The sequence below is a fragment of the Ranitomeya variabilis genome, chromosome 8 (assembly GCF_051348905.1).
Source record: "Ranitomeya variabilis isolate aRanVar5 chromosome 8, aRanVar5.hap1, whole genome shotgun sequence".
NCBI lineage: Eukaryota > Metazoa > Chordata > Amphibia > Anura > Dendrobatidae > Ranitomeya > Ranitomeya variabilis.
In genome coordinates, this window is record NC_135239.1 from 158,097,530 (window position 1) to 158,112,403 (window position 14,874).

At 40.9% G+C, this 14,874-nt stretch overlaps 1 protein-coding gene across 1 annotated transcript in view; it reads right to left on the reverse strand.

Annotated features, from left to right (window-relative positions):
* Positions 1-2,662: 2,662 nt before the first annotated feature.
* Positions 2,663-14,874, reverse strand: part of SUN2 (Sad1 and UNC84 domain containing 2) — an 85,847-nt gene continuing 73,635 nt past the window's right edge. Inside the window, exons 15-19 of the mRNA XM_077275946.1 lie at positions 12,335-12,419; positions 12,140-12,255; positions 11,712-11,879; positions 8,118-8,210; positions 2,663-6,174 (exon numbers count right to left, since the gene is read on the reverse strand). Of these exons, the coding sequence (XP_077132061.1) occupies positions 6,061-6,174; positions 8,118-8,210; positions 11,712-11,879; positions 12,140-12,255; positions 12,335-12,419 (576 nt within the window). The 3' untranslated portion in view covers positions 2,663-6,060. The remainder of the gene's footprint in view (positions 6,175-8,117; positions 8,211-11,711; positions 11,880-12,139; positions 12,256-12,334; positions 12,420-14,874) is intronic.

The window sequence follows — 14,874 nt, forward strand, 5'->3', positions numbered from 1 at the left end:
TGTACATAAAAATATACATATATCCAACCCTTTCACTTAGGGAATATTTTCCATGTGAACTACAATTACAACCCAATTTGTCCTTCACTCATGTCAGAATAACATTATGCAGCACAATGTCCATGAATAAACCACTACTCTGGGCTTATAAGTGAGAAAGAGTCACCAAGATTAGAAAAGTGTAGTCCCAGTTACTCAGAAAGCCGTGTCTTCCACTAGACGATTAAGTCACAGCGAGAAAACTGCGTTCAAAGTAACCACACTTAGCTGTTTAAGTCAACAAAGCAAATGGTAAGAAACTAACCTTCAACCAAGTTTCTACTATTATTTAATAGTCATTTCTCTCTACCAATGGTTTTGGTAATCTAAAGAAACAAACAAACAAAAAAAAGTACTGTGTTCCCCAAGTCAAATGATTGAATAAAAATGATACAGTGCCTTGCGAAAGTATTCGGCCCCCTGGAACTTTTCAACCTTTTCCCACAAATCATGCTTCAAACAAAGATACAATGTAAATTTCTGGTGAAAAATCAACAAGCGGAACACAATTGTGCAGTTGAACGAAATTTATTGGTTATTTTAAATTTTTATGGAAATTAAAAAAACTGAAAAATGGGGCGTGCAATAATATTCGGCCCCTTTAACGTAATACTTTGTTGCGCCACCTTTTGCTGCGATTACAGCTGCAAGTCGCTTGGGGGATGTCTCATCAGTTTTGTACACCGAGAGACTGAAATTCTTGCCCATTCTTCCTTGGCAAACCGCTCGAGCTCAGTGAGGTTTGATGGAGATCGTTTGTGAACAGCAGTTTTCAGCTGTTTCCACAGATTCTCGATTGGATTGAGGTCTGGACTTTGAGTTGGCCATTCTAACACCTGGATACCTTTATTTGTGAACCATTCCATTGTAGATTTTGCTTTATGTTTGGGATCATTGTCTTGTTGGAAGACAAATCTCCGTCACAGTCTCAGGTCTTTTGCAGACTCCAACAGGTTTTCTTCAAGAATGGTCCTGTATTTGGCTCCATCCATCTTCCCATCAATTTTAACCATCTTCCTGTCCCTGTTGAAAAAAATCAGGCCCAAACCATGATGCTGCCACCACGTTTGACAATGGGGATGGTGTGTTCAGGATGATGAGCCGTGTTGCCTTTACGCCAAGCATATTGTTTGGCATTGTTGCCAAAAAACTCGATTTTGGTTTCATCTGACCAGAGCACACATGTTTGGTGTGTCTCCCAGGTGGCTTGTTGCAAACTTTAAACGACACTTTTTATGGATATCTTTGAGAAATGGCTTTCTTCTTGCCACTCCTCCATGAAGGCCAGATTTGTGCAGTGTACGACTGATTGTTGTCCTATGGACAGACTGTCCCACCTCAGCTGTAGATCTCTGCAGTTCATCCAAAGTGATCATGGGCCTCTTGGCTGCATCTCTGATCAGTCTTCTCCTTGTTTGAGATGAAAGTTTAGAGGGACGGCCGGATCTTGGTAGATTTGCAGTGGTATGATACACCTTCCATTTCAATATGATCGCTTGCACAGTGCTCCTTGGGATGTTTAAAGTTTTGGAAATCATTTTGTATCCAAATCCGTCTTCAAACTTCTCCACAACAGTATCAAGGACCTGCCTGTTGTGTTCCTTGGTCTTCATGATGCTCTCTGTGCTTCAAACAGAACCTTGAGACTATCACAGAGCAGGTGCATTTATACGGAGACTTGATTACACACAGGTGGATTATATTTATCATCATTAGGCATTTAGGACAACATTGGATCATTCAGAGATCCACAATGAACTTCTGGAGTGAGTTTGCTGCACTGAAAGTAAAGGGGCTGAATAATATTGCACGCCCCACTTTTCAGTTTTTGAATTTCCACAAAAATTTTAAATAACCAATAAATTTCGTTCAACTTCACAAATTGTGTTCCACTTGTTGTTGATTCTTCACCAAAAATGTACATTTGGTATCTTTATGTTTGAAGCATATGTGGGAAAAGGTTGAAAAGTTCCAAGAGGCCGAATACTTTCGCAAGGCACTGTATATCCAGGAAGGAGGGACGGTCGATTTCAATAATGCCATGTCCGCTTATACTGTGCAATTAATAGCAACTATGGCATGTAAGTGGTTAGCCTAGGCACACACTGTATTTATGGCCACTGTCAGAATAGATGCCTAGTAGCGAATGTGTTCGGATAAGGTGTTATCTGATCATGCTCGGGTGCTAACCGAGTGACTTCAGTGTGGTCAAAAAAGTTTGAGTCCCCGCGGCTGCATGGCTCGCGGCTGTTTGACAGCCACAACACATGCAAGAATTGCCACAGCTGATCTCCAACTTCCTCTTCATGTTTAATTTGTCCACAAGCGGGGACAGTGACACCAGCGCTGATTGGGTGCCAGGCTCGTGTCATAACCGCACGTGAGCCCTGGGACCGCGAGTGACAACCAAGTTGGAATGGTGTCGGCAGGGGAGGAGAGTATATATGTTCTTGTTTTATTGTGGCCAAACAGCACAGAGAAGAGAAATCTTTAAATGATAAGAAGATATCGTACATGAAGCGATATGTCACCATGATAAACCAAATCCATACAAGGCCCTCTTCACATGTGTGCCATCAGTTATAATCTTTGTGGGTTTACTAATGTATTTTTTTTTTTTTTTCAATTAATGATCAGCAAATACTCTCCCAAAAAACAGGAGACATCAGAGTTTGGTCCAAATTGTGGACCAAAATGGCTCATTCTAATGATAAAGCCCACATTTCAGACAGTATACGGAGGCCATCCATCTGCAACACGGTTGTGTGAATAAAGCCTAAGTGAGGTTTTTGTCCTGACATGGCCCAATCGGCAGATACTGATGGCAGATCTGGGGGCCTTCCACAAGACCAACTTTCACTGTGTGATTGTGCAGCACCAACAGGATGACAGAAGCAGTCCTCTCCCTCTGTCAAACACTTCATATTCTATAGTCACTTCTGGCTGCAGCATCCAAGGGGTTAAGCAGCTGGGATCCAAGTTATGATCGCAGTAGCTGTGACTGGAACTGGTCTATGGATTCGCACTTACGAGACCACCACACGTACATGATGAAAATGGACGCAGTGGTGCGGAAAGTAGCGACATGCTTCAGGGATGCTCCAAGGAGCAGCTCAACCGCTAGATACATTACAAGGATTTTGTTGGCCTTCCACAACAATTACATGGGGCAGTTTTTGAAATCTTTTGTATAAGAATATTTTTTTCAGATTTAGACTAAGTCGGAAACTCCTAAGTAAAAAAAAAAATATATATACATTTTTTTCACGTACGAGTGTGCAAATCACTCTACTACACAGGGTTTCTGTACTTTTTTTTATTATTTGGTATGTATATGTTACATTATAATATGTGCGGTCCTGGGGCAGCCATTGTTAGGATTGGTACCAGTAGTACCATTCTTAATATGATATCATCCACTTTAAACTTTTGTTTTAAAAAGCAGGGTGATGAAATTGCAATGCTAACCCATTCAGAGGCTCAAATTTGCACTCATGAGATGTATTGGTTCCCACCACTGACCGATTTCTTCCTATAGAATTAATGCACAAAAATGGTCAACTGAAGGCAAAGGATGGAGTAACTAATAGATCTCTCCTGAGTACATGGATCTCCGCCTATTCATGAGAAGTATGACAAATTGCAGAGCGGTGATGCAGAAAATCGAGTTATGACACAGTCCTCCTCCGTCAGCCGCGCTAGTAACCAGTGTCTTTACATGGGGAACCGTATTCCCGCAGGTTGTCTTTAACAGAATGGATGTAGACAACCAAGTAGAGATTTATTTTCAAATTGACATTAAGTAGATTTCTATTGATCGGTGTCAATATGAGTAGATCCAGGAATAATCAAACGTCACACAATGCAATATGTCCGGCCAGACGAGTGCATCAGGCCCCGTATGAAGATATGGAACAAGGCAAAAGTTTGAAATAACTCAAACAATGAAAGAAAAGTCCATTATAAATGTGCCATCTACATTCTAGGAGAAGCCAGGGCTTTCCACCGCTACATAAAGCCAGTGCAATCGCAGATAAATTAATATAGAAGCATGTACTTAAATACAATAATTGAATACTCACTGACAAAATGTATACATCCGTCAACATAATACTAGCATGACAATTACCACACAAGTGCAAGGAGTAGGGTGTTGGATGCCCTAATAGCCCGTTTATAAAAACGCATCATAGAGAGAACAGTCCTTATTACAGGACCTATTGGAAAAGCTGGAGGACGGAACAGTTCATCAGGAAATGCAGTCCTGAGTACGTAATACTTAGAGGTATTAGGCATTTTTAACATTGTAAAATGCTGATTAGCTCTGAAAATACAGTCAAAATGAACAGATATGTAAAAATGACATTGGTGCAGCCTCCATAGAGCACTTAAAGGGGTTGTCCACCTGGAAAAATATATATCATTAAATGTGCTCGAAGTATAAATATGTCGACTTTACTAATATACCTGTATCATCAAAGCCCCAGTGACCCGATATTACCGCTGACCATCTGTCTGGCCATCCGGGTTTGTGCCAACACAGCAGCAGCTCCAACCCCTCGGTGTTGGCACGTGGCTAGTGAAGGGGGCTGGCTGCCAACCATCCAGCTTCAATCATGTCACATGTCATGAGCCAACACAAAGGAAGGGAGGCAAGTGTCCCATTTAATCTCAAAACAAGCCCATAATAAAAGCAAAATAAAAGTATATATGCAGTGTTCAGACATAATTTCAAATACATTTAAACAAAGTTGTTATTTTCAGTCTGGACAACCCCTTTTAGACCAAAGCAATGCATTTTCCTTTAATTACTGCTAGTGAGATCAGTGAAAAGATCTCAGTAAAATAACAATCAATGACTACAGGGCATCCTGTACCAACAGTCTGTTAAAAAAATGATTAAATGTTCAATCAAAATGGTAAAATAACTAAAGGGAGTCTGTCACTGTTTTTTGCTGCCCCAAGAAGAGCATAACTTATGGGCAGAGACCCTGATTCCAGTGTTTGTCACCTACTGGGCATCTTGGTGCAGTTTTATTCCTGCAGCTCCAGTTCTGCTATTCATGAGCTCTGGCCATCCCCACCCCCGATCGGCAGAACTCTATAAACAGAGAAGACAGAAAACTGTCAATCAAACTTTTGTGGGGTTATACAGAGCTCACCATTGAAAGAACTAGCAAATCTGCAGCAGATGAAACTGATTTATCAAAACCACAGCAAGAAGGCCAGTAAGTGACACATCACTGGACCATCAGGGTTTCTGCCACTATTTTACTCTGTCCTTAGACTGAAAGCAAAAACCCGGTGACATATTCCCTTTAAATACTGCCTTTCAAAAAGACAAGCAGGTAGATGGCATCCACAGTGCATAAATCAAGGCAGATAAGTGCAAAAAGGACAATTCTATACAGATGAGTATAAATTTAGCTTCCAGCTGATCCTTATTTATGTGACGGACACACAAGAGAATGATCACAATATCCTTTGTTTCTCTACTGGGTTAATGGTATATTTGGGTTATTTACAGTCAGAATGAACATGGAAGATTAGTTTTATTGGTCTTACTAATCAATAGGAGAATTTCCCAGCGCGGATTCCCATGCACCATTATACATGGATGACATCATTAATTTAATGATCATTACCATAATGTTATGAATCAAAGAGCAATAACGGCAATTGTGCTCAGAAACATGAGATTTATGGAACTAGCCTAAATGTACTGTATATGACGACATTATTAGCGGATGGACACGGGTGGGATAAGTATATTGCCATTTCTCCTGTGTGTGCCAACATTACCAATACACTTCATATGTATAGCAGAAAAGTCAGCAAATTATCCCTTTGGGGTAGATCCTTTTGCAGAATGTCGTCATAATTGTTGTTGAGCAGATTATTTGCTGTAAAGCGATAATACATAATACTGCAACCACCAAGTCTGGCAGGAGAGAACGCTTTATGATACTGCTCAGGACCCTTCTCCAGAAGCCTCAGCCTGAGATTACGTACAGTGGTCCGCTATGGTTCAGCCTCACCATGCACCCGGAAACGGTATATACAGGTGTACTCCGGATGGCCCCAATTGCTTTGGATTCTGAGTTCTACCAAATCAAAGGCCGAGATGTTTTCCACCTTTTAATGTAAAAGAAGAGATGACATTAGACACCTATGAGAGGCAGCTGAAAAGTGCAAAACATTGGGGTATGAAAGGTTACTCTGCATGATGGGCGAGGACCTTCAGAAAACGTCCTGGTTGAATACACTGTTGGCCAGAAATGCGCAAAACTGCTCCATGCTTTGCTATTTGACTGGCGGAAAAAGCCAAGTAATGCACCACAGTATCTAGCCAATCTCAGAGAATGAATGGCCATGGCTCCGGTCAAACCCTACTCTCATGATTGGTGGTGGTCCCTGTGGGTCAACACTCAGTGATTAGAAAATTATCATATGGATCAGTGAGAACTTATAACATTTAAATAAATCTTCAATAACTAACTTAAAGTGACTCCGTCAGCAGACTTTTGCTATGTATACTGAGCACAGCATGAGGTAAGGGTTAAAACACTGAACGCAACCATGTGTCACATGTCCGGCTGTGTGCTGTTGTTTACTTACATTGAAGCTTTAAATCACATTGTGAGTAACATTGCTGTGACTAGCTGGCTGCATGCTGCAAGTGTGACTCCTTCTGTGATAAGTAGCTCAGGGTCAAAGATACACAGAGCCTGGTGTGGGCGGGGTTAGCTGTGGTGTGGGTGGGGTTAGCTGTGGTGTGGGTGGGGTTAGCTTTCTCAACTCTGCTGCACTGCTAAATCTTACAACTCTGTGTCAGAACGGCTCCACCCAGTAATCTAAGTGATACATCGTTGGATTCAAGGTCTCTTTGCCTACATCGTGCTGCTCTCAGATGAGATAGCAAAACTCTGCTGACATATTCCATTTAATTCCTTGTTACTGCTCATTGGAATCATTCTTTGATTTATCCTGCATAATTCCTGCACATAGTGCTTTGTGTGGTTCAGCAGAAGCCCACTGTAGAAGTTAGATTCAAATCACTATAGAAAGTCAAACTGGTGGAGGGACTGCCTTATTAGGCATCAAAATATCAGCAAATTGGTTTCTTAGCCAAAGACTGAAAACCAGAAAGTTCCTTATTTTAGCATAACAACCAGGGAGGCATGAACCAGGGTATTTCTAAAGACATTTTTTTTAAAACATTCCAAAAATTCCTGTGAAACACCTGAAGGGTTAATAAACTTCTTGAATGTGGTTTTGAGCACCTTGAGGGGTGCAGTTTTTAGAATGGTGTCACACTTGGGTATTTTCTATCATATAGACCCCTCAAAGTGACTTCAAATGTGATGTGGTCCCTAAAAAAAAATGGTGTTATAAAAATGAGAAATTGCTGGTCAACTTTTAACCCTTACAACTCCCTAACAACCAAAAAAATGTTGGTTCCAAAATTGTGCTGATTTAAAGTGGACATATGGGAATTGTTACTTATTAAGTATTTTGTGTGACATATCTCTGTGATTTAAGGGCATAAAAAATTCAAAGTTGGAAAATTGCGAAATTTTCAAAATTTTTGCCAAATTTCCGTTTTTTTTCCACAAATAAACGCAGGTAATATCAAAGAAATTTTACCACTATCATGAAGCACAATATGTCAAGAGAAAACATTGTCAGAATCACCAGGATCCGTTGAAGCGTTCCAGAGTTATAACCTCAAAGGGACAGTGGTCAGAATTGTAAAAATTGGCCCGGTCATTAACGTGCAAACCATCCTTGGGAGTTAAGGGGTTAAATACCTGACCCTATATATTGGGGTTTGTTGTATGTTTTATGTGTCTAGTTGTGTGTTTTAGTGCTCTTCTTAATTAGCACATTAAAAGTTATGTTTATATTAGACACCAGCAGTGTCTGGCGGTGGCTTCGGATTACTACTCTCACTATAGCCCATAATTATGGTGCCATTATGGTGACATCACAATAAGATGACACATCATTTAGCCCTTGATATTTTATAGAAGCATCTTAAGAGGACATTGAAAATAGCTAAGAAACAAAAGGATTACCTTCAAAGGAAAAGTCTGTATTGGGTTTCCATTCTGATTGTACGTGAAGTTGCCGAGGAGTAACCCTTCTTTCTGTGTCTCTTCTTCCAAACCCTGTAGCATTTTTATTAGTTAAATTCTTAGAATTCCAACCATTCATTGATAAAATAAGAAATCATCACAAGCGAGGACGAACAGGTATATGCAACCAAAGCGGTTAATAACCCCAAAGGAATCATATATACTACATAAATGGCTAGGAGTGCGCGTTCCTAATCACATTGTAAAATAGCACTCCTTAATATTCATATCTTGACCTTGTATATGACAATGATCGTAGGAGAAGTTGTTCAGACAGGGTGAATGTCTGGCACATTTCAGAACCAAAATCCACAACAAAGCCCAGTAGTGGTCAATAAAAAAAATGTAATTTACCATGTATGAATAAACCAGAGTAATATCAGAAAGTTACAGCTACACTGTGTTCAAAATTATTATGCACAAAGTTTAGGAGTGATAAGGTTAGAATTTTTTTGTTTGTCATTTAAACTGATTGATGGTGATGTGTGTCAGGGCTCTTTATATCACTGAAAGCAATTGCAGATACCTGTGCAAATTAGTTTGGCCGGTGTGTCCAAATAAAGGCAAGACTACTTAAGAAGGCTGTTCCACATTATTAAGCAGCCTACATTTTTTGCCAAAATGGGAAAGCAAAAGGATGTGTCGGCTGCTGAGAAGCAACAAATTGTGGAGTAATTAGGTCAAGGCATGACTACAATCAACATTGCCAAGACACTTCATCGTGATCTTCGCACAATCAAGAAGTATGTAGCTGATTCCCAGCACACACGTGTGCGTGCTGACAAGGAAAAATTGAGGACTCTTTCCAACAGGCAATTGCGTTAAAAGAGCAGCTGCAAAAATGCCTTGTCATAGCAGCAGACAAGTTTTTGAAGCTGCTGGTGCCTCCAACGTCCCCAGAACAACAAGATGCAGGGTCCTTCAGAGGTTTGCAGCTGTGCGTAAGCCATCCTGTCGACCACCTCTGTCCACTGCACACAAGCAGAAACGGCTCCAGTGGGCCAACGATACATGAAGACTGACTTCCAAACTGTTTTGTTCATCGATGAGTGCCGTGCAACACTTGATGGTCCAGATGGATGGAGTGGAGAATGGCTGGTTGATGGACACCCCATGAAAACACGGCTAAGGCGCCAACAAGGAGGAGGTGGAGTAATGTTTTGGGCTGGAATCATGGGGAGAGAGATTGTCGGCTTCTTTATGATCCCTGAAGGGGTAAAGATGAACTCCATAATCTATGTGGAGTTTCTAAAAACACTTCCTGCCATGGTTCAAGAGGAAGAACCGTGCTTTCTGCAGCAAGATCATTTTCATGCATGATAATGCACCATCTCATGCTGCAAAAAACACATCTGCATCTCTGGCTGCTATGGGCATAAAAGAGGACAAACTTATGGTGTGGCCACCATCTTCCCCTGACCTCAACCCCATTGAGAACCTCTGGAGCATCATCAAAAGGAGTGTCTATGATGGCGGGAGGCAGTTCACATCTAAGCAACAGCTCTGGGAGGGTATTCTGTCCACATGCAAAGCAATTGAAGCAGAAACCATCCAAAAACTGACAAATTCAATGGACGAGAGAGAGTTCAGAAGCTTCTTTCGAACAAGGGGTCCTATGTGCAAATGTAACATCACCTAGAATAAAGTTTTCACTTGAAAACTGATTTCATTTTGTAATAAGCTGATAATGCTTATAACTTCACAATTGACCATTTTTTTGTTCAAAATAATAAAAAACGGTTGAAATCTCTGCTGTGCATAATAATTTGGAACATGCATTTTGAGTGTTTTTTTTTTTTTTCAAAGATACTGTTTTCATAGGCAGTTTGTTCCAAAACATTGCAATTATACTAGAATAGTAGATGACTGGAAAATAACAATGACTGCAATTCAGATAGGTAATTTAGAGAAAATATGAGGAAATATTATTTGCATAATAATTTGGAACACAATGTAGAAAGAAAAATTTAGTATTCTGTTTTGGCATGGCAGAGAAATCCAGCAGAAAACAATACAGAGAGAAGTGCAGAAAACAGCTAAGGCCTCTTGCTAATCATCACTATTTAATCTATGCTTCTGTTAAAGAAATAAATAAATATGTATAACACACATATATATAAAAAATATACATACACACATTAATTAGCACATGAGCATGCTCACTCCGAGTGTCTTCGGCGTTCTCACATAATATGTTCGAGTCCCCGCGGCTACATGTCTCACTGCTGTTCAACAACCGCAACACATGCAGGGATTGTCTACCAAACAGGCATATATTATATACACACATTGTATGTTAATAGCCTAGGAAGGGGCCATGGATATTGCCCCCTCCCCCCCCCCCCTACACCACACCGCAGGCTAAAAACATCAGCTCTCAGCCGCCCCAGAAAAAGGCATCTATAAGACACCCCCATGACTAACCCCATAGTGATATTGTATAAAAACACACACACACACACACAAGACATGAAAACAAACAAATTAAGTGCTCTATTAAGAAAAAAAAAAGTTTTCTTCATAATTAATCGCAGACCTTAATTCATCAGGAAGAAGCCAAAGAGAATATTTTTGTCCCAACATTTGTCTGGATTGAGCTTCCATAATGTTTAGTTAACCGTATAGGGAAGCCTGGGGATAGTGCTTTCATATACAAAGGGCCATCACAAAAATTAAGTATAGCATGTTGTATACATTTTTACATGGCTTACTATGGTGGACGGATGCCCCCGCGGGACAAGCGGGGATACCGTGTCTGGACACAAGCACAGCACCTATCAGCGTGAATAAGTCCATTCTGTGTGCCTAAACCTATCTGCGCAAATAACAGACGCAGACCATGCTGTGCCTTATATGACACTACAGTCATTTACTTTTTTCATCATAGTACGTAACTGATGAAGGTCCAGATATAGGACCGAAACGTTTTGGCTACTACGATTAAAATCTCACAAGCATTAAGTTGAGTGCCAGGTTCTTTCTTTTAGTATGTAAGACAGCTGTCTTTAATGCAGGTAACAAGTTGATTAGGAACGTCTAACTCAGTATTTCCCAAACTCCAGTCCTCACGGACCCCAACAGGTCATGTTTTCAGGATTTCCATAGTGCTTCACAAGTGAGAGAACTCCTGATACTTCCCTCACATGTGCAATACTAAGGAAATCCTGAAAACATGACCTGTTGGGGTCCGTGAGGACTGGAGATTGGGAAACACTGGGACTCTAACTTGGTCTGTAGGAGCCAGAACTCTTAATGGTTGGTAGGTAATCAAATACTTATTTCTCACTGCAAAATGCAAATAAATGTATATAATTTATACAATGTGATTTTCTGTATTTTATTTTTGATATTCTATCTCTCAATGTTAAAATTAACCTATCATTAAAATTACAGACTGTTCATGTCTTTGTCAGTGGGCAAACTTACAAAATCAGCAAGGGATCAAATACTTATTTCCCCCACTGTATATGCCCAATAGTAGCCAGAACCAATGTTACATAGCAACATAGTAATAGCAGTTAGGACCTTACTTACATAAACAGAGAATTCCTTAGGTGCGCTTGCAATTGTGGACTTTGGTGACAAGGATCGAGGAATATGATCCAGTGTGACGGATGTAGGCTTGATACGACTGGAGAGACGGATAATGGCGTAGCCCTGAGAGCCCCTAAATGCCCAGCAGTTTCCAGGGTTTGAATCCGGCTGAAATAAGAAAATACTAGATGTTTGACAGTGTGTGAAAAAAAATTAGAGAGATATTTGCCAAACACTAAATGCCAAAAATCTGGCATATAACAGTCACAACATGTAGCTGTGGGAGGATTTTGTGAGTTTTTTTGCTTTTATAGCTTCACCAATGATTTTCTAACAAAGTGGTCACAGCATTACAGAGGGGATGTAGCTAAATTATAGCAGAGACATTTGTGTGAAACATGATACATTCATAAGACTGGAACTTCTACCTGAAGTATTACACGAGGTGACTGGGACTGGTACCAAAGGGGGACCCCAAACAGGCTGATTAAAGCGGTCTTTGTCTCATACGTTTCAGAACATCTTGTGTTTAAGACACTGGCACCTAAACACATAAATGTAATTAGAAACTCATCACAATGTAGCATTACATTTATGAGTAAACTGAGGAAAGAAGAACCAACCTGAGGACTCCAGGGCATAATCTACAAGCCCTATCCGGTCCTCGCTGTATCTCTGCAGGGCACGGTTAACAATTTCATACACCTCCTACAAAAAGAAAAATAAAGGACAATTTATATAATGTAGTTCCTACAAAGTGTTCAATATTCTGGGAACGTGTGTTGATTTCAGAAGGAGAAGTTTATAATAGCGTCATAACCCTATATAGCGAGACATGAAGACCATATATTCTGCATTATAAAGACACAACCACTCAGGGGGTCACTGTGTGACCAGCATGGATCGATTATACAGCCATGTGAATAGGTTTTTCAAAATAAGCTTTACCCTCCTGACTATTTTTGAAATTTTATCAAATCAGGAAAGTTTTGTGCCCTGTGGATCGGTTGCGCGGTTCTCAATATTTGTATGTTTTTCTGTTTTTTTACTGTTTTGTAACTTTTGTTTGGTACTGGGAGCTGTTTCAGGTGGGTGATCTCTTTAGTTTCTCAACTTTCCTAGAGACTTGGGCACTATCTCTAATCCTGGACAGCTGTGACAGGGGAGAGCAGATAGCAGCCATGAGCAGGGTACCATTATATCTAGGGCACAAGCAGCAGCACAACTAGCTAAGTACGGAAGTTGTGCAAGACTCTATAACTAAAAAAAATGATAGGATTTTTTAAAGCAGATGTGTTGCCTTAATACACTGCCCTGTGTAAGAGCATATTACAGCTACAGGTCTACACTCCTAGTAACCTAAACAGCAGAAAAAATGTTCTTCCATTTGGCTACTTGAATCACTAAGAGACTACATCTGACACATTGAGTCATAGAGACTAGTGATGAGTGAGTACTAAAATGTTCAGGTAGTTGTTACTCGAACCAAGCAAATCATAATATTAACATTTTACTACCTTCTCTGGCCATGTGGTGTCTTGAGACATGATCAGACGCATCCTGTTTAATTTATGAAGGAAGGACTCAAAAGTCACAAAAAAAAAAAAATTTCAGGGCCATCAGGAGGCCCGGACCTCACTATTTGTAGAGGGCCACTCAAAGGTTTTAGAGAGCTTTGCATAGCCGTATACTGCTACTGCAGTATAATTTATCCATCTGAGGTGGGCAAATTTTCTTTTTCATATTAATACTGTACAGTTTGATACTTGGAGGGCCAGCAGGCAGCTCTCACTATTTTTAAAGGGCCAGCAGGCATCTTGTGCACAGATGAGACCAAGATAGAGCTTTATGGTAAAGCGCATAATTCTACTGTTTATTTTAAATGTAATGAGGGATACACTTAAAAGAACACAGTCAAATATGGTGGAGGTTCAAAGATGTTTTGGGGTTCTTTTCCTGCCTCATATCATATATTACTAATAGAAACCATCGGCTCTTTGGGTTTCCAGAAATATTCCCTCAACTAGAAGTTGGAGCCTCAGAAAAGTATGTTTCCCATTACTAAAGAGTGAGTCTCCTACACTCGCAAAGGGTAAGCACTAAGGGTACCGTTACACTAAACGATTTACCAACGATCACGACCAGCGATACGACCTGGCCGTGATCGTTGGTAAGTCGTTGTGTGGTCGCTGGAGAGCTGTCACACAGACAGCTCTCCAGCGACCAACGATGCCGAAGTCCCCAGGTAACCAGGGTAAACATCGGGTTACTAAGCGCAGGGCCGCGCTTAGTAACCCGATGTTTACCCTGGTTACCATTGTAAATGTAAAAAAAACAAAAACACTACATACTCACATTCCGGTGACTGTCACGTCCCTCGCCGTCAGCTTCCCGCACTGACTGTGTCAGTGCCGGCCGTAAAGCACAGCACAGCGGTGACGTCACCGCTGTGCTCTGCTTTTACTTTACGGCCGGCGCTCACAGTCAGTGCGGGAAGCTGACGGCGAGGGACGTGACAGACATCAGAAGGTGAGTATGTAGTGTTTTTTTTTTTTTTACATTTACAATGGTAACCAGGGTAAACATCGGGTTACGAAGCGCGGCCCTGCGCTTAGTAACCCGATGTTTACCCTGGTTACAAGCGAACACATCGCTGGATCGGTGTCACACACACCGATCCAGCGATGCCAGCGGGTGATCCAGCGACGAAATAAAGTTTCAAACGATCTGCTACGACGTACGATTCTCAGCGGGGTTCCTGATCGCAGTAGCGCATCAGACACAGCGAGATAGTATGTATATCGCTGGAACGTCACGGATCGTGCCGTCGTAGCGACCAAAGTGCCACTGTGAGAGTGCAAGGGATGCCAAAAATTAGAAGGAGGCACTCCAATTCCCCTTTGAAGAGACATAGTGAAGGGCCTCACAAAACCCATTTTCCCCCCATTATTAAGGAGTGGGAATCCTAGACTGGTAATGCGCATGCAATAAGTGCATGAGCTGAAAACCATTTACCCATGGGGGGTATACATATATATCAAAGAATGTTAGAGGTAGGCCTCTAAAATATGTTAATGCAGACAACATAAATACTTTTTAACAAATTTTAAGCAAAGGACCAGGAAAATCCTAAATTAATTCTCCAAGAGATCTTTAATTCCGT